The sequence below is a fragment of the Sesamum indicum genome, linkage group LG3 (assembly GCF_000512975.1).
Source record: "Sesamum indicum cultivar Zhongzhi No. 13 linkage group LG3, S_indicum_v1.0, whole genome shotgun sequence".
NCBI lineage: Eukaryota > Viridiplantae > Streptophyta > Magnoliopsida > Lamiales > Pedaliaceae > Sesamum > Sesamum indicum.
In genome coordinates this window covers 18,479,556-18,499,018 of record NC_026147.1, presented here as the reverse complement: position 1 = coordinate 18,499,018, position 19,463 = coordinate 18,479,556, and the positions used below count along the sequence as shown (strand labels likewise).

At 34.9% G+C, this 19,463-nt stretch overlaps 3 protein-coding genes across 7 annotated transcripts; 1 reads left to right on the top strand and 2 right to left on the bottom strand.

Moving 5' to 3' along the window:
- On the top strand, window positions 5,149–8,000 carry LOC105158761 (chitinase-like protein 1). 2 transcript variants are annotated; one of them, XM_011075612.2, is made up of 4 exons: window positions 5,149–5,291; window positions 5,440–5,837; window positions 6,740–6,899; window positions 7,292–8,000. In XM_011075612.2, exons 2-4 carry the CDS (start codon window positions 5,444–5,446, stop codon window positions 7,698–7,700), a joined length of 963 nt encoding a protein of 320 aa, XP_011073914.1. In that variant the 5' UTR covers window positions 5,149–5,291; window positions 5,440–5,443; the 3' UTR covers window positions 7,701–8,000. The 2 variants fall into 2 exon arrangements, with proteins under 2 accessions (XP_011073914.1, XP_011073915.1); XM_011075613.2 differs by lacking the exon at window positions 5,149–5,291 and having other exon boundaries at window positions 5,358–5,837.
- Window positions 8,390–11,064, bottom strand: LOC105158759. 2 transcript variants are annotated; one of them, XR_847539.2, is made up of 3 exons: window positions 10,286–11,064; window positions 9,264–9,384; window positions 8,390–8,785 (listed from the first exon to the last, which is right to left on the bottom strand). XR_847539.2 is itself a non-coding variant. In XM_011075610.2 (2 exons), the coding sequence occupies exons 1-2, from the start codon at window positions 10,905–10,907 to the stop codon at window positions 8,733–8,735; spliced, it is 675 nt and encodes a 224-aa protein (XP_011073912.1). In that variant the 5' UTR covers window positions 10,908–11,064; the 3' UTR covers window positions 8,390–8,732. The 2 variants fall into 2 exon arrangements, 1 of the variants encoding a protein (XP_011073912.1); XM_011075610.2 differs by lacking the exon at window positions 9,264–9,384.
- On the bottom strand, window positions 12,806–19,107 carry LOC105158758 (PTI1-like tyrosine-protein kinase 3). Of its 3 annotated transcripts, none has more exons than XM_011075608.2 (8): window positions 18,771–19,107; window positions 17,190–17,367; window positions 15,846–16,096; window positions 15,613–15,739; window positions 15,267–15,540; window positions 13,528–13,660; window positions 13,304–13,390; window positions 12,806–13,208 (listed from the first exon to the last, which is right to left on the bottom strand). In XM_011075608.2, the coding sequence occupies exons 2-8, from the start codon at window positions 17,281–17,283 to the stop codon at window positions 13,089–13,091; spliced, it is 1,086 nt and encodes a 361-aa protein (XP_011073910.1). In that variant the 5' UTR covers window positions 17,284–17,367; window positions 18,771–19,107; the 3' UTR covers window positions 12,806–13,088. The 3 variants fall into 3 exon arrangements, with proteins under 3 accessions (XP_011073910.1, XP_011073911.1, XP_011073909.1); XM_011075609.2 differs by having other exon boundaries at window positions 18,826–19,107; XM_011075607.2 differs by lacking the exon at window positions 18,771–19,107 and adding an exon at window positions 18,526–18,657.

The window sequence follows — 19,463 nt, the reverse complement described above, 5'->3', positions numbered from 1 at the left end:
CCTAGCTAGTGTCTGCAGATATATTCGGATATGTGTAGGAGGCACGCCTAACTCATCCTTTTAATCTGTCCGCATGTTGGTTTTGACTTCATTCTCCCTTTTTCACTTCCTCAATCCATTGGCTAATGCTGCAATACGGCATTTGATTAGGAGCATTTTACCAACAAAAAATACCAAAATACCACTTGAAATTATAATAAGATGTACTCATATCATAAGAGCTCTACAAAAATCTGCAATCTGCCATAATGGTCTTTGAGCACCGACTTTTTCCTACTGAAATAATATCAATATCTCATTAAAATCTTTGGCGTCGAGCCCATAGGTATTCAATTGATTACTCAGTGTAGTCAATTTATCCCATACCCATTCCCTCTTAGTCGCCTCGGCCTCCCCATAAAACCCTGTAAACCTCCTATTAGCCACTTGGTCTACGGAAAAAATATCCATATCAATGTGATGGATAGAAAATGAGCACAATTGAGCTACAATATCCTTCTACCAAAACAACTATAAAGCCCCTAACCACCTTAGAACTGGTGCAAATATGCCAAATAAATCTAGTCTCTATCGAATAACTTCGAACCTCCTTTTTTAAGAACGAACAAAAATACCACTTGGGAATGGTGTTTCTGGATGAGGTCCCTGAGCTGTTGAAGCCATCCCCATTCTTCGACAGTTCTATTCCAATAGCCTTACAGTGATCAACGGGGTTGCACCACAGCTGTAGCCACTCCAAAAAAGCTTAGCTTGGCCTCAACGGGGGCAACTCACTTCTCACCGGTCCCTCCTTCTGTTTCCTTGCTATCGGGCCCTACCCTAACCTTTTTAGATGAGCTTTGACGGATGGGCTTATTTTCGTGCCTATTTTCGTTGTCTTTTCCTCGTCTTCTCTTGCGAGATTAATTATCTTTAATTCCTTAATGGCTTCAACTCTCCTCTCTCTGAACTTCTTTCAAAATGGATCCTAGGAGGTCGTGTCCAATATCTACCATCATCCTTTTTTCTTTCTCATCGGATGCTCTCCCATCTAGCTTATCTCGTGATCTTTTTGAAGTGTTTGCGTAGTATTTGTTCATCTCGTATGGCCTCCTCACGCCATTAGAAGTGGGGAGCTTTATTTTCATGTGGAAGCTGGAGGCTATAGCTTGGAAGAGGTTTAAACTGGTCTCCCCAAGATGATATTGTAGGTAGATAAAACTTTAACCACTAGAAACTTAACCATTTTTGTGGACAAATTCGGGTAAGAGTTGAGAGACAATGTCACTTCCCCCCAAAAAAAAAGTGAAAAAAAGAACTTTTAGCAATTCCTTCAAGAGACATACATGGCTTTGAGTGATGGTGGTGGAATTGGTTGTTTGGGTTGAGAATTGTTGTGTCCATAGCTGAAATTGGGGTCATCCTGTTATTCTTTTATTCAGGACTTCACATAATTGAATACAAAACACAATTCCACATATTACTTACAAATATTTGGAGCTCAAGAAGCAGGAAACAACTTTTCAAGAAATTACCTTCACTTTTCATTTCATATGATGATGGATCCCCAAGTGACTGCAAAGAGGTTGTTGACTTGATTCATGGTTTTGTCTTCAAATTTCACTCAATAGCTCAACCAAGTCCAAAGCTAGATTTTGTATGGAAGAGGTTGAAGTTGATTCCTCTTTAGGACACTACTTGTTTTCTCATCCTTGTCTTCGGGTTGTTTTTTTAATTTTAGGATTAAATTAAAGTTCACGCATGCGAGAAGATCAAGGCATGAAAAATAGACCGAGTAACCAAATTAATTGACAAGAAGAAATAAATCTAAGGATACCAATCTCTAGCACCGTCACCAAAATTTGATGGGCGTTGAGTCCATCAAACTAATTTCTTAGCTACTCCCAAGTTTTGTCATTTTCTGCAAAAATATATATAAATTTATTTTTTTATATACATTGCCCTCCAAAACTTTTTGCTCAGGAATCCGTCACTGCTACTCCCTAACGCATAGAAAGTGATGAGTAGGGTGGGTCCAACCCACAGAAATTATTATTATTGTTATTATTTAAACGAAAGTGTTACAATTATTATTTATTAAATAAATCGATTACAATTATTAATATCAAATATTTGTATCTAACAACAATTGATAACTATAACGATTATATACTAATAATCAATATCAGATAACTATATCTAATCAATATCTACTATTAAAGTTGAATAACATTCAATATATTAATGAAGTTCGAACCCATAATCTTAAAATTATGAGGCTTCAACTTCACCAATTAAACTAGGTCTCCCCTACAACAAGATTCGATAACTTGCACTCCTTACTGTCCTATAACCAAAACAAGCTTTTTGGTTAGTTCCTCCGCCGACAAACAAACATTAAACAAACTCTTAAAATTTAATCTGTAAATAGCATTAGATCTTATAGGACAACCAATTGTAGCTAACAAACTCACATGTGAGCGTGTTTCGCTAAATCTTTTTAAAACAACTTATAATTTTCTATATTTTATAAAATATTTTAGAAATTTATAAGACGTTTGATTTTAAAAAAAATAAAATTTTAAAGTGTTTGGATAACATAAAATGTTAAAATTTATAAAAAAAAATTATATGTTATCAGATATTAGGGTGTTTGGCGTAATAAGATATTTTTATTGAGAAAATGATTAAAAAAGATAAAGTATTATTAAAATCAAATAAATTGTTATTTCTTGACATATTTTGCATATAAATATGTTTAAAATACTTTCATAAATAGTAATCATTAGTTTACTCCAAAATTTTAATAGATATTTTTTTTTAGGGAAAAAGAAAATTTTCGTGCTATAACTTTGGTCTGAATCCATTTTGGTTCTTTATTTTTGGCAATATTAAATTTAGTTTTTTATCAATCAATTTTGTGGAGATTTGATCCTTTAGCCTAATTATGATTCTTTTGCCCTTTCGATGATAAAGGTTAATAGTCCATCCCAATGCTCTAAATTTTATATAAAAAAAATATTTTTTCAATAAACTTAGACTCTTATACTATTCTAGGCGTGCATTAGCTACAAGATGCAAAATAAAATGATATATATGGACTAAAGTTGCTGTTGAAAAGTTACGTAAGGGTAAAATTGTCTGAAATTTTGTTAAAAGACTAAAATTAAATAATTTTAAAAGTTATCAGATTAAAACTAAATCAGGTAAATTTAAATAACTAAAATTGATGGCAGATAAACGTAAAGGACAAACAAATAATTTTTCCTTTTTTATTAAAAAATAATTAATTATTATCTAAATTTTTGAATAAAAATAATATATATGTACATTCATACTAGTTGAATATTAACTTACATATATAATTAATAATCTCTTTTATTAATGTAATGACAATTTCTAATTGTATACTTTATAATGTCTTGAATTTATATTTTTTAAATAAGTACTAATTGTTATTGCGCGCTGTCCCCGTGAGCATATAAAAAAATCACTGTGTGAGATGAAGAGAAAGTATTAAAACTATGTGGGATTAAAATAAATTATAATTGAGAATTTATTAAAAATATAAAAATTTGTGAACAAAAGATATAGAGAAAGTGAGAAAATAAATTATAATGATAGATTTATTAAAAATATGAAAGTTTGTGGGGAAAAGAGAACACGGAGTGTGAGAGAGAAATATGGAGTAGTGGGCTGAGAGGAAAAAAAATATAATTATATAATTATTAAAAAATATTAAAATTACTATTTTGACCAGTTTTTTTCAATGGATGAAAAGAATTAAAGGGTAAATTTGAATATTCAAAAATTAGTACGACAAAAGAGTTTTTTTCTTTTATAATAGCATAGATGAGAAAAGATTGGATGAAATATGACATTATTAAGCAATAAATCGAATCAGTCAGTGTGACAAAAAATAATAAAATAAATTATAACAAAATCACATAAAAGAATATAAATACCCATACAATAAAATTGGAAGAATTAAAAGGATAAATTATATATCCACAGTTCCTGAGCTTATGCCAAAATATACAAATAACCCCTATTTTTTGCAATATTACAACTATATCACTGTGGTTATAATTGTAATCACGACTGAACTCTTTATTCATATGCAAAACTTACACAAATATCCACTCAAAAATATTATACTAACACCCGTTAAGGGGTGTGACTGTAATTTTGTAAAATACAGTTTAAGGAATGTTAATATAATTTACCCTAATTAACATGTAGTTTGCAATTGCAGCCACCTATACATACAAAACATATATACATATATATATGATATGTGTATGTATAGGCGTCGGTGGAGCAGAACATAAGGTGGTGTGGGGTCCATCTCCCTACCTTCCATGGTTGCTTGATTCCAAATCCAGCCTGTTTCCTCTTAAACTTCGAACACATTATGTCCCATCTACCATGATCTCCACCGTCCATTATATTCCCCTCAGATCTCAGCAATATGACATCAAATTTGCCTGCTTCATTAACTGATATTTAAATTGTCAAATCTGCCCTTCAATTTTTGGTTGGTGTAAATTAATTGAATGCTCCCTCCTACCCCACAAAAAACATATCATAATTTTCATTTTTTGATGTTTTCTAAAATTCAATAAAAAATTATAATAAATTAACAAATTAGCAGTCTAAATTTCATCTTAGAATGAAATTTTTAATTAAAATATTTTAGAATTTATACAATTATTAGCTTTTATAAGATTGGTAAGAACAAAATAAACATGCTTAGTTTTGTTATTTATTTTTGGAGAATAATCAATTAATTACATGACAGACTTATACTATTTTAGTAATTAAGAAGGGAAAAATTGGTGTCCTCTGACAAAATTGATCTGTCAATTAATCACCATTCACATTGACAGAACATGTGTCTCGATATGTATTATTTATGTATGTATTTTTTAAATTATAGTATATTATTTTGCATTTTTCTTAAACTTCTCGTTCGAATTACATTAGAAGAAAACTTATTATTCCATTTTGCGCAACGCTTACACACACTGAGTGTATTTGAAATTACTGATAAAATATAAATATTGAACTCGAAATTAAATAAAAGTTCAAATCAAGAAAATCCAAGGGCAATTATGGTATTTAAAAAATACAAGGTTATTTTTTGAAATCATAAAGAAAAAGAAAAAGAGGTGTGTCTGTGCGTAATCATATTGATTGATGAGAGAGATAGCTGATCTAACTCTCTCTGCCTTTCACAAGCCTCTTTGCGTTGCTTCAAAAGGAAATTGATTTTCCAACCACAAATCTGAAGCAAGAATCGGTTTCACAAGGTACATTTCTGTTCTACCTTCACTTTCTTGAGTTTTAATTTGAGTATTAAAGCCATCCCTTTGCCGTTCTACTCCGCCATTGCCAGTTCACCTTAGTTCTTGAGCTCGAATATCCACTTGGGTTGCTCACATTTTTGTTTGTTTTCAGAGAAATGGCGGCGAATTTCAACATGGGTTTTGCGATCTCAGTTGTAATAATCGCGGCGGTGGCCGGTGTATGGGTGGTTGCTGCCCAGTCGTCGAAGGAGATAATTGTGAAGACGGTGAAGGGACAGAAGGTGTGTGACCAGGGTTGGGAGTGTAAAGGATTTTCCAAGTTTTGTTGCAACCAGACGATTTCGGATTTCTTCCAGACCTACCAGTTTGAGAATCTCTTCGCCAAGAGGAATACTCCAGTGGCTCATGCCGTCGGGTTCTGGGATTACAAGTCCTTCATTACTGCTGCCGCCAAATATCAGCCACTTGGGTTTGGCACCACCGGCGGTAAGCTGACTCAGATGAAGGAAATCGCCGCCTTTTTCGGCCATGTCGGTGCCAAGACTTCCTGTGAGTATTTATTAAATTTGTACTTTTTCCTTTTTCGTTCATTTCAGTCTTATATCTGATTGTTTTCATTTTTTTTTCATTTGGGATTGCTGATTTTTGTGAATGTTTCTTTTCTTAAGTTGCAGTTTTATTTGGTGATTTTGTTTTTCTTGTTTGCAAATTGTGATGCTTGCTCTTAATTGAGAAAACTATGAAATATCAAGTCATTTGCACTTGCTAATTGTGCAAACATCTATATCTGCATGCCCGTAGTCAATCTTTTGAGGCTTGGTTCTCATTCAATGATGGTTTCCAGATGTTGGTTACCAGGATTCGGTGCGCATGATTGCTGAAGTTGGAGTGTGTAATGCCTGCGAGTTGTACATGATGCATTTTTATGGTTGTCATCAGATTCACTAGTATTATCTCAAATGTGAATACAAATTGACTGTTGGGGAAATCTTCTGATGATTTGAGAAAATCTTTTATTTATTTGTCAGCATGTCTTCCTAGCAAGCTATGACTGCGAGTTGCTAGCACTGTTCTATGTTTGAACTTTGAACCAATCTTTTCTGAAGTATCCTCTATCTATCTTTAAGCTAGTAGAATTCATGATCCATAAATTTCATTGGGAACTGCTTGATGTAATGGCTGATGTTGTTCTTTCTTGGGATGGGAGATGTATAACATTGACAAATTGTGTTTTGAGTTAATAGATCCAACTTCCAAGATGCATTTGGGTGACTAGATATATACTAGCATTACATATCTGATAGGTGAATACAGACAAATGTTCTGATGAGATCCTTTTACGATTTCCTGGAGTTGCACTGGAGTTTGGTGTATGAATATCTGTTGGTTGAATTGTCTATCTCCAGCTCGCTTTTCTTGTTCACTAATTGATGAACAATTTTGTGATCCAGGTGGTTATGGGGTGGCCACCGGTGGACCACTGGCATGGGGTCTGTGCTATAACAAGGAAATGAGTCCCAGCCAAGATTATTGTGATGAGTACTACAAATACGACTATCCATGTGCTCCTGGAGCTCAGTACTATGGCCGTGGTGCTATACCAATTTACTGGTACTGAATCTTCTACGCTTGCTTGGCATTACCATTTTTTCCTGTATTATGGAATTTCCAGTTATTCCTAGATAATCTTAATTGATGCTTTTGTTATGGGAATAACTAGTGCTAGTTTATGTGTAAGTTGTATTCTGACAGTATTATCCACTGAGGCCTTCTTTGGAGATAAGGGGAATGTAATCAATTTTATTTTCATGCTTATGATTGATAGCTGTAGTTAGAGTTAGGATGCTTACATCTAAGTTAGAATTATCTTAGCAAGCATCATTCTAAATTTTGCCACTCCCCTAACATTCTACTCGCGTGGCCTCTATGTTTCTACTTTGTACAAACTTTGGTAGCATCCTGTCAAATATAAGAATGTTTTTATTAACTTGAAACTGTTCCAGGAACTATAACTATGGAGCCGTAGGTGAAGGCCTCAAGGAAGATTTGCTAAACCATCCTGAATACATTGAACAAAATGCCACCCTGGCCTTCCAGGCAGCGATGTGGAGGTGGATGACACCTGTCAAGAAAGGACAACCTTCAGCTCATGATGCCTTTGTCGGAAACTGGAAGCCCACCAAGAACGACACCCTGGCCAAACGATTTCCTGGATTTGGAACCACAATGAACATTTTGTATGGGGATAATGTTTGTGGTCAAGGTGATGTTGATTCCATGAACGTCATCATTTCTCATTACCAGTATTACCTTGATTTGATGGGTGTTGGTCGGGAGGAGGCAGGACCCCATGAAGTACTCACCTGTGCTGAACAGGCTGCTTTTAATCCGTCCTATAAATCCTCTTCTTGAACTATAAACAGGACCAAGTAAGCCTTATCTTGTTGCTGCATTGTTGATCTATTAAAGAACCATGTAATAAGAGGATCAAGATTTGCCTTATTGTGCTGGCCCCTGTTATTGTGTGATTATCGTTTAGAGGGTGAATCGTAATATGTGAGAGTTGGTGATGCTCTAGTTGTCTGTTATACAGGTTTTGAAAATTCAAGTTGTTTCTATAGTTAGTGTATATGAAGTTGCAAGATTGTCTATTCTAATCTGCTTTGTAAGTTTATACTGGAAAGACCATTTATGTTCGACTTTTCTGCTTCATGACTTTGTTCTTTACGTATCTTAGTGGAATTTTATGAGGGAGAGAGTGACTAGCATTGTGTAGGGTCACAAAATCATGCATGATCATATTTAGAAAAGTAATACATTATCTATTTATAGAGGAGAAACATATAGGATCGTATCTCAAAAGTTGCTAATTTTGTATGAGGTTGTGTTTCAGCAATTGAAATTCTATGAGTTGGACATCTTGGAAATGGAAAACTCATATTTATAAGAGTTTTCGTGTTAGAATATGTATGAATCCAAACTGAACCTGAGGCCTTGTCTGACACACCGACTAGTTCCTAGCTATGCGGGTCAATCGGGTTCTGATCGAATCCAATTAAAAATACGTGAATTCTTGCCTTGTTTAATTATGTTATTGGGGATTGGGGGTGAATAATCTCTATATTATTAAATCAATAACTATGAACATGGATTCCAAAAATCAACAAAATATACATCACCTTTTGCTCAACTTACAATTCAAAGGCATCTAATCTATAACCCCTCACATCTACAAACACAAATGTGTCAATTTCTCATTCTTGAGCTATACACTTATTCACTATCCTACATCCCAATAGTTCCAAGGAGCTAAACTAGTAAAAAAGACGATCCAATACGCATTCCCGCGTCGGATATAAGCAGCAAAAGCATCCTCAACTGTTCTATGCAGCAGTCGTAGTTTATATATTTTTGGTATTTTCACAAATGTGAAGAGACAGTTCTTCAGTGGGCAAAGATTCTCAGATGGTTTCCTCTTCCCATTGCATCCACGGCATCTGTGCATATAGAAAAGTAACCTCCATCAAAGTTGACACGATCAGAATAAGACACCGAGAGGCAAACTAAGACATGTGCAGATCAGGTCGTCCCCCACCATTTACACCAATACACAAGTGAAAGACGTTCCGAGGAACCTTTTACGGGGGAAAACTGAGATTAGCCAGTCTATATGTCGGGAATGAGTGAGATCAAGATTGATTAATCACTTCCGCATGTTACATGCAATTGAGCTATGATATACTAAATTTAACAAGAAACATGATTGAAGATGGAAGACGAGCGGACACAAAAAGCCAATGATAAAGACCTTTTTCATAGTTTGTCTCATCAACTAAGATTTCAGTCTAAAGAATGATATTCAGAGAGGTGGCGTTGCCGTAGTAAAGACAGGCTAAACTAAATACATATTCAGGAAAAGGAAAATAAGGCAGAGGAAGAAAATGATGGAAGAAGTTGGCACAATTGTAGAAAGACCTTTACTTAGAGCTAATATGCAACATCTCTGTAGACGGAACGATGAATCTCTTCACATTTAGAGCTGGTAGTTAAACAAACATCATGAAGACAAAAGGGACACCTTCACAGGTAATCCAACCTGGACCACAAGAAAAACATGAGATACAAGTGCAGAGGAAATACAAGTTTCGATTTACTTGATATATTTTAGTTTCACCTTCTTAGATGCATTTCAAAGCTTTTAACATGAAGGAACATCACAGAAAAGCATCTTGTTGTTATTCATTTCACTTCCGTTCATACGTGGTGCTAAATATGATAGAATATATCTTTCTAAATGGCAAGGGGAAGCCAATGAGGTGAAGGATACAAGTAAACTTTTAACAGCAAAAGGCATAGAGCAAAGAACTTTCGGCACAAGGGTAAAACCACTAAGGTATGGACCTCTTTAAAAACTTAATCTAACCGGAATCATTTAATCACATGAGTCATTAACACGAGGATAAAGCCTTTTAGGTCCAGAAGGACAATCTCATTAAATGAAACAAACAGGAAAGGTAAAGAAACAACGAAACATGTTTAACCTCAAATGGTTATCCAAAATTTGAAGCAGTTGCAAAACAATCCGATCTGATTTAGATTGCGTCGAGACATTCCACCTCCCCTCCATTCTATAGCCCCTTAGATTTAAACTTCCATCTATATTACTAATAACTTAAATCTGAACCAACATGAAATATCAGAACAACAACATTTACACCATAAACGCAGACAACGGAAGTTGGAAATGCACGATCAATTTATACGACAACAACAAGGCAGGATAACATTGATAAACAAGAAATGAGATTTGAAAACACAAACCACCCAAGAAATCATACATATGGCATGCACTTAACACAATGCATATCAAGATATATCAAATTACACGCAATTGCAATGACAAGAACGGGCTAGAAGCAGAAAATATGATCTTCTTGAATTCAGCCGAACAAAATAACAAAAGGGCTATACGCAGAAAGTAGAAAAAAATTCATTACCCAAATTAGCAGATTTCTGGAAGCGGGACCTCGGATCAAACTCGAAACCCGGGACCCTCTGCTTCTGATGAATGTTAACAGAATTCACCAGCCCATCGTACTCTTGCGCCACGAACGCCCCAAGCCCGCTATACACCTCAGCCCACTTCTTCTTCTGATCTTCCAAATCCTTGAACCTCAGAGCCTCCATCTCCTTCCTCGAATACTCCACAACCAATCTCTTCTTCCCTTTCTTGTCAAGCGAGGCCTGAGTCTCAACGCGTCCGTTCAAAGCTTCCTTCTTTCTCCTAGCTTTCCCTCCCCTACGTTTAGGCTTCTTCTCCTTTTCACTTTCTTGATCATTCCTGCCAATCCTCCCATTCCCAACAAGGGAAGGATCGATCAATGCAGTATCGTCGATAACTTGAATGTTGAGCCCACATTGGACCTGCCCGTCGTCCTGGTTCTTGGCAGTTTCTTGAATTTCTGGGACGCCCATTTTCCGCTTGTTGGCGAAGATGGATTCTTGAATGGCGACGAACTGGGCGTCATCTTGGACAGGAACGATGACGCTGTGCTTGGCAATGGTAGATTGCATCAAGCTTGCGATGACGACGAGAGGAGAGCGTACAGACATTATCATGAAGCGCGAGAGCAAGAAACCGTGGAAATGGTATTTGATTATTCTTTTTCCCTATAAATGAATTTAATTAATCTGATATATTTGTTCGATCAGTAATTTAAGGTAAAAATTTGGGTTGCTTGTAAATTGACGGACCAAATAAACCCAAATATTAATTCAGTGAATAATTTATTTTTCACCGCTGTTCAATTTTTCTTACTGAATTTCATCATCTATACATACTTGTATTTGCATAATTACTTTTTTTATTTTATTTTTTTCGTTACTAATGCCAAGAAAGTATAAATTAAAAAAATAGAAATACCAAAAAATATAAATAAAAGAAAAAAAAACGTTATTTTGGTTACTAAAATCTTGAATTATAAATCATTGGTTATTTTAGAGAAATTTGAGGAAAATACGGTTCTATTTGTGCGAAATCTATATGTGGATCTCATATACGGATGGTGGTAGTTCTCTTTGGACCTTAGATCTCGAACTAGTAGTTGAAGTATATTCGATGTATATGTATAATTTTAAATTTTTTATTATATTAATTTAATTAAAAAAAGATAACTAATCAAATTTTATAAAATAAAGAATTAAATATACTTTATCCCCCTTGATTTCTTGAGGCAACATTCATCCTCTTAAACAAATAAGTATAATACTTACTCTCTACAGTTAAATATTTTAACAAGATTGCCTTTATATTATAAATATATATATATATATATATATGCAAGACAACGAGTTTTTTAACATTTTGCATCTTAAAACTGAATTAAAATTTTCTTAATTGAAAATAAATATATTTTAATTACAATAAAGTAAAATGTAACTAGTAGTTAAATGTTAAAATTTTATTGACTAAAATTAAGTAATAAATAAATACACAAATATATATATATATATATATAAAGTTATTATTAGTTTGATAATAAAATTAGGTAATGACTATTTAATTTTAAAATAAAAATGAGTAACTCCATAAGTAATAAAAATGCCCTCAATTCAACAGTATAAAAAGGTGAAGCATTTTTTTCTTGCATTAATTTGCTTATTGTTTACAACAATAAACAATTACCCAAATAAATTGGAAAAAGATTATTATTATTATTAAAGTTGCAATGTCTAGTAATAGAAGGTGTAGTTAGAAAATTTCTTGCTTCTCATATTATTTAAGTGGTTTTTATGGTGCGGAATGTGAATATTAAAAGACTCCCGAAAGGAAATTCATAGGTTGTGCAAATTGGAATATAACTACTTTTTTTGGTGGTTTATATGCTGAATATTTTGTAATTTTTAAACGTAATTTGCGTTTGTTAGTCTTTTTGCTAAATTTATAGTATTAAGTGTCATTTTGGGATTTGAGTAATAGTTGAAGGATGGGGTACGCAAATATAATTAACATAAGAGATGGTTAGTTGTGGATGAAAAAGTATAAATAAGGGTATATTTTAGTGTATGTACATTTTGTTTACCAAAAGTAGGCGTCAGTCTTAATATGTTGTCACCAACAGTAGCGAATGCAAACCAAAAGCAATATTTCTAAACCACATGTTGAGTATGTGACAAGAAAAAACCTGACAACTTCATGTTAAGGTGTGATTACATTACAAATGCCCATACTTCATTAATTTTTGTTCCAATTTATATGAATTTACTACTTTATCATAAGAGTTTTATTTTGTCATAATTACGAGTTTTATAGTTCTAACAATAATTATTATTATGATAGAAAATTATGCATAAATTTGTTATTAAAAATAAAAATTAGTACCGCATCTATAGTAACTTATCTGGCCAGAGAGGAATACTTAGAAAACATTAATTAGAATATTAAGCTGTTCGAGCAATAGTTTCCCAAGCTGAAGTCCATGCAATACCATATAATCATCAATTCGAACAATAAAAAATGAAAAAGAAACAAAGAATCAATCTCTCTTTTATGTTCAAGAACTGAAAGCACAATTCTTTTGCCTAAGCAAAATAATCCATCCAAAGCCCAGTCATGATTTTGTAAGGCATAACTACAAACAAGAGAAAAGGAATCACGACAGCAATCCAACCATGTCTGAAATTCAGAGAATGGAAATAGAAACTGCTTAGTCATGCAGGTGATCAATGCAATTTATACCAAGACCCGAACTGTGCAAACTCAGAAAAACAAACACGACCAGCAAATGATATTATTGGGGACTAAGTCTCCGGAGCTGGGACAGTCGACTTCAAGAGAGGCTGCAGAGCCTTCACGACAATACTCATATTTGGGCGGAACTCAGCTTCATACTGCACGCACAATGCTGCAACAGCTGCCAGCTGGATGACCAAAATATATTAGATACTGAACTTGTTTCTTCCTTTCAATTCAAAGATGCACACAGCACACACACATGCAGAGAGAAAGAGAGAACCTTGGCAACCCCTTTTGGCGGATACTCTCCCTTAAGCTTTGGATCAACACATTGTTTGACTTTGTCCTCACTCAATCTTGGAGTGGCCTAAATATAGAAGATATGGTTCAACTACAAGATTTATCTGATAACACGCACTAGAAGCAACGGGGGAAAATGGGATTTCAGGAAACAACAGAAATAAGAATGAGAACTTGACAGAGTAGGCAGCGCAAAAGGCTCACCCAAGTGACAAGACTCTGCTGTCCACGAGGCATGGTATGATCAACAGGCTTCCTTCCAGTAAGAAGCTCAAGAAGAACAACGCCAAAGCTATAAACATCACTCTTCTGTGTCAATTGTCCTGTCATTGCATATCTGCAGCAAATATTCAGTGTACAATTAAGTGAAGATTCCTCATAAAATGAAATAAATGAACAGCATGAATATTCACCGTGATCCATAACAGGCCCAGGGGATTTCATCTAATTGATCGATGTATACTAGAACAGAACTAGGAAATTGTTAGGAGGGTTAACATGGGCTATGCCAGATTCTAGTAGAAATTGCATGAAATCTTTGGCAAAAAAGAGCATGAGCTGTTCCAACCCAATTTTTAGAAGAACACTTAAGTTCTTGTAAACCAAACACCAAAACAGTTCGTATAAGTTAATAGAGTAATCTGCATGGTTCCATATTAAAAATGCCATTTTAAACTCTGTTAGAATGTCAAAGAAGGCTCTACCTTATGCACAATTGCTCTCTCGGCCCAAGTCCTAGATCAACTTCTATAACTCCCTTCCAATTCATTACTTCCATTTCCATCTCCTTTTCATGGCATCACAAAATCTCCTAGTGGAACTTCTCCTCAAACTATATCAATTGATGTGACACCAATCATTTCAACCACTACTTTTACAGGCATATAAAACATATTTTCCAACTCAAAAAGACCAGTTATAGAGTCAAACAAGACAATTTTGTGGTGAGAGAATAATTTTTGGACGAACTAACAAAATAAGGGATGCTTTTATCAATTTATCCATATGATTGATCAAGAAGCAGAGTTATTGTAAAACGCAACACAAAAATTCTCACAGCCTCTCTTTTCCTTTCCTCTTAAACCCATATTCCATAAAACAGAAAAAAGAAACAAAACTGGAGTTAAAAAGTTTGAGCGCCTGATCTATAAGTACCCAGTAAACTATATGAGGACAAAACATGAAATAATTTAAATAAGATCCACAACCGACACACTATAATGAGAATCTACAGCGAACTGAAGATGATGCATTCAAAAGGTTACTTAAGTCTCCAGGGAGTGAACACCCTGGCAATTGGTGGAAGAACATAACGTTGATAACCATATTATTGCAAGATTCAAACCATGATGCACATTTCTAGTTCACAGGAAAATTTCGACCTGCTAATTGTGGAATTATTCTGGTAAGGATTTCTGCAATATAGTATCCACTGATTGAAAGATCTTGATAATTACTTCCCTTGCTGGTGCTTAAACCTTATTGGCAGCAATATTTCCAGCTAGCTTCCACATCATTATATAACAACAATAACAATTCCTAGGTGGGGAGAGAAAACCATTCGGTGGTTACTGGAACTGTCCATAGCTTATATTGTGGCCTATACATCGCTAGTTACGAGAACAAATGCCTTTTCATTCAGAGTCCAATCGTGGCTATTTAATTGCTTATACTCTTAGTTATTATCATGAGCTATTTCCAGAAACTACATATCCTAATGAATATTTGACGATGACACAACCAAAGATAGTGATTCCGCAATAAAAGTTCGTCTGCATAACATGAGCTATGAGAGATGTTCGTGCAGTATCTTGACTCAAATCATGAACTGAAATCTCCTTATCTATCAAGATTCATCAAATTTAATTTCGAACATATCTTCTGCAAAGACATGCATACAGGCAGAATCTTCCAATGAGGAAACACAGGCTGAGAGAACATACTCTGGCGCATGATAACCAAAGGTTCCCAGAACTCGAGTAGAATGCAGGCGAGCAGCCATGTCAGGAGCCTGATTTGAAAGGTTGAAATCCGCAATCTTGGCTTTGTAGTCTTCAAAGAGAAGTACATTGCTGGATCTGATATCTCTGTGGATGATGGAAGGCTGAACCTTCTCATGCAAATATTCGAGTCCCTTTGCAGCATCAACAGCAATTCTCACTCTTTGCATCCAGTCAAGTACAGGACCAGGCTGTGCCCCTTGGACTCCTTTCCTTCCTGACATAGAAAATGATATTAGTTCCTAAAATAAGTCCAGAAGCTAACTAAGAGCAAATTCATTCTACAAACCATGCAAAATGTCATGTAGAGATCCCATGGTTGCAAATTCATAAGCTAAGACACGGAGATTGCCATCCACACAGTAACCAAGCAATTCAACCAGATTTTCATGCTTCAATCTTGACACCATGGAAACCTGTGCAGATTGCATAATGACTGGTCAAAGCGCGTCACCCGGAGAAGATTGCATACTTCAGGTGATAAGAAGATATGTATCACATTCACACATGTTATCAGTATACCTGAGTCAAGAACTCAACATTGGAATCAGGCTCAGATGACACATCAAGCTTTTTAACAGCAACCTCATTCCCACTGTTCAATTGTGCAAAGTATACCCTCCCATAAGATCCTTCACCAATTAATGCCTTTGATCCAAAATTATCAGTTTTCTCTTTCAGTTCCTCAAGGGACAGAGCAGGGACCTCGATCGGGGGTACCGTCTTCTGAACTTCGGGCTTCACTGGGGCGGGTGGCTTGCCTCCTGGATGCCCTGGTTTTTGTGCACATAAATATAGATAGGAGGAAGAAAATGAAAAATCAAATTATGATATGAATCTCAGAGAAGAAAAATGTGATAGAGTGCACGATTCACAAGTTATCAGTGTCAGCAGAAGTAGATGCCCCAAAGCCAAAGTCCTACTGAAGGTAGTCCCTTACAAAATTAATAGCATGATAAGTACAAGTCTTCACACAGAAAAATAAAATGCACACTGTGCAATTAAGTATTTAGTAGTGAAGATGCAAAGCCAAAAATCATTACACAACCATGAAGATGTGCAAAAAAGAAGGTATATGTACAAGATTATGCATTTATATTCTTCTTAATTAAGAGAAAATTTTAACTAAATGATATATTACAAACATTATTTTCGCAAATCTATCTCTAGCAATTCACATGTTTCCAATGTTTCTGTCTTTTATCACAATATTGCAGTTTGATGCCTGCATATCCTCTAGTGTTGAAACTGTAACTGGTGGGATGATTGCAGCTAATGGCAGTATCATCTTAAGCATCTACTCAAAAGATGAAACTAAAACTAACAAGAAAATGTTTCAGAGATAACATGACTTTACAATATTAATGTCACCATAACAATAGAAATACACAGCACAACAATTTATCAAGTAGGAGAAGAGTCTCTGGACTGTTTATTCTTTTGAGTTTTAATCCAGAGAAGATCAAGACTGCAGAAGGTTATGCAACTAAAGTTATTTTAGCATATCATCTACCCAAATCTTTTCTCCATTACAAACGCATCAAACTTGTGGGATTTATGTAGTTTCCAAGGAAAAGAAACCCACATGTTCCTTGTACTCACATTTCCAGTCAACAAAGCAAAGAAGAAACCTCATATTCTTAACCTATTCTTTTTCCTTCAAAATCAAGAGCAGCACATCACTTAAAAGCAAGTAAGGACATGCGTGCATTTTACACAAGCCTCACTCATTCCATCCATTCCTAAATCCCAATTTTCATCTGGCCATGCCAAGAAAGATAACCTCTAGTATCAATGGCAAATAACAAAAAGTAATTTCCAACTTAGCAGCAGCTGGGCAAAAGGGTGAAAACATAAAGGACTTACCATCAGTACGATTTCTTGGGCTCTTGAGGTGCTCATGTTCATGGGGTTGATATGACTCCTCTACTTGACAGGTGCAACACAGCCACCTACGCATCCTTGTTCTCTTTCTCAAATAAAGATTGTCGTCAGCACTCTTGTTCTCCAAGCGTACAAAGTATCCGGGAGGAGGGGCCTGAGCCTAACACCAGTCAAATTGAAATACCATTACAAGATGAACATGTCACACCTCATTCACTACATATAAACATGCAAAAACATATTCCACCACAACTACATTAGACATATCCAACAATTATGGTACCTTCACCATCAGGCAACATTTTGCAGCAATTTACAATCACAAACATCATCATTTTGGGAAAGGAAGAAAGCTGAACATAAAAGAATTTTGTACGCAATGATCCAGTACAATAAAAGAAATTTTCAAGGAAGAAGATTCTTAACTTTTTAAATGTGGCGTCACTATTACAAACCATTCCAATCGTATAACTGAATCAAAAAAATCTCTTCAGTGAAGGACACCTATTTTACACTTATCAATACAGCAAGATGACCACCCATAACTGCTTTTTCCCAATTCTTAATGATATTAATGCATACAACTTATCAATTGGTATCTCATGGAGTAGCAGAGTTTCTTCTCATTTTACCCATAATAGCGGAGTTAAGAGGTTTTCCTGATCTCTGGGATTTCAGCAAAACTAAGCCATATACCCAGCCATAATTGCTTCTCCCCAATTATTGAAAATATTCATGTATGTACACTCTGATCTCGAGTCATAGAAGAGTTTCTTTCCTTCTTGTACCTTTGAAAGGATGGGTGGACAGGTTGTCAATTTGCCAAGGCCCAAGGATTTTTTGGTAAAACTAAAAACACCACCCCCATATCATTAAGATAACCAAACTGCAAGAAGAAGTAACACCAATGTGACAAACACATGATGCATCCTGTTCCATGTCCTAAGACCTTAACAATTCGAAACACCACGAATTAACACATAGCTTCAAATCAATTTCTCAAAGCCAAAAGAAAAGAGTAGGAAAAGAAAAAGAAAAAGGGAGTCCCCATGAAAGGAGGTTGGCCGAAAGGATGGGATTCTCCTCCTTATATCAGGGATTTGGCCAGCGGACATAACAGATACAACCGCAATGGACGGAGAATTAGAATTAAAATGGCAAACACATGATGCATCCCAGATTGATGGCAATATGAAAACATAACAAAAACTAAAACCTAATTTCACATAGCTTCTCCAACCAAAAATAAAAAACATAAAATGAAGAAAAATCCCATAAATCCAGAAACCCATTTGATAATTTCAATCGATAGCCTTACCGCACCACGGGGATTTATATAATTGTCATCCATCGCCATTTCAACAAATATTTATGGATAAACAGGACAACACAACTGATATACACAGGAAAACAAAGATCCAAGAAAGGAACAAGCAAAGGGGCGGAGAAATGAAACCACCAAGAGAAGAAGAAAATACGAACCAAATATATAAGAGAAAAAATCCGATTACATATCAAAAGTAATAAAAATTAATTAAAGCCATTCAAGAGAAGAAAACCAACCGAAATTCATGGGCCTCTTTAATTTTTTTTTTCTCGCCTGCCCTTTTCTCCTCACCTTTAATTCTGCGTGTTTGCGACTCTGTGTTTACAGAATTAAATAAGTATCCAATCTTGTATAATATATATATGGGGCAACGGGGGTTTATCTTTTAAAGTAATAATAAAGGGGATCGGAGAAAATGTGGGGTGAGAAGACAGATGAGCGGACAGCCAGGCAACGCAAATAAACCAACGAACGAAGAGGAAAGTGAGAGAGAGAAAGAGAAGAGACAGATATTCTCTACAGCCTGAAAGGAGGGCGGTGGAGTGGATTGAAGAAAAGTAGTACTACTACTCGTTCTTGTTTCTGGTATGTATGTATATATGTACGTATAAATAAGTGTATACCTTTGCACAAAATACCAAAAAGTCATTCTTTTTCCATAAAAAAAAAATTAGGAAATTATTTTCATTTGTATCAATTTATCCCATCAACCCTTTTTAAATTTGATAACACAAAAAAAAAAAAAAACTTTTTTTTCAATTTAAAAATTCATGTTTTTGTTTTTGGTTCTACAATGTTACTTACTAATTCTTTTAAACAATTATTATTGTTTCTCTTATCATTGTAAAAAGTTTATGGGCTTTGAAGGTCAATTTTTTGTAATAATGAATTCATCAAATACTAATTAATTCCAAATCAAATAATAACAT

Excerpts from the sequence above, each read along its gene's own strand:
- LOC105158758 (XM_011075607.2), bottom strand. The coding sequence starts at position 18,564 with ATGGCGATGGATGACAATTATATAAATCCCCGTGGTGCG. Across the intron at positions 13,661-15,266 it reads TTTGGTTATCATGCGCCAGA|ATATGCAATGACAGGACAAT; the intron begins GTATGTTCTCTC and ends TATTTGCTGCAG. Across the intron at positions 13,209-13,303 it reads CGCCAAAAGGGGTTGCCAAG|CTGGCAGCTGTTGCAGCATT; the intron begins GTTCTCTCTTTC and ends TTGGTCATCCAG.
- LOC105158759 (XM_011075610.2), bottom strand. The coding sequence starts at position 10,907 with ATGATAATGTCTGTACGCTCTCCTCTCGTCGTCATCGCAAGCTTGATG. Across the intron at positions 8,786-10,285 it reads CCAGAAATCTGCTAATTTGG|ATGCCGTGGATGCAATGGGA; the intron begins GTAATGAATTTT and ends CTATATGCACAG.
- LOC105158761 (XM_011075612.2), top strand. The coding sequence starts at position 5,444 with ATGGCGGCGAATTTCAACATGGGTTTTGCGATCTCAGTTGTAATAATC. Across the intron at positions 5,838-6,739 it reads TGTCGGTGCCAAGACTTCCT|GTGGTTATGGGGTGGCCACC; the intron begins GTGAGTATTTAT and ends TTTGTGATCCAG. Across the intron at positions 6,900-7,291 it reads GGTGCTATACCAATTTACTG|GAACTATAACTATGGAGCCG; the intron begins GTACTGAATCTT and ends AAACTGTTCCAG.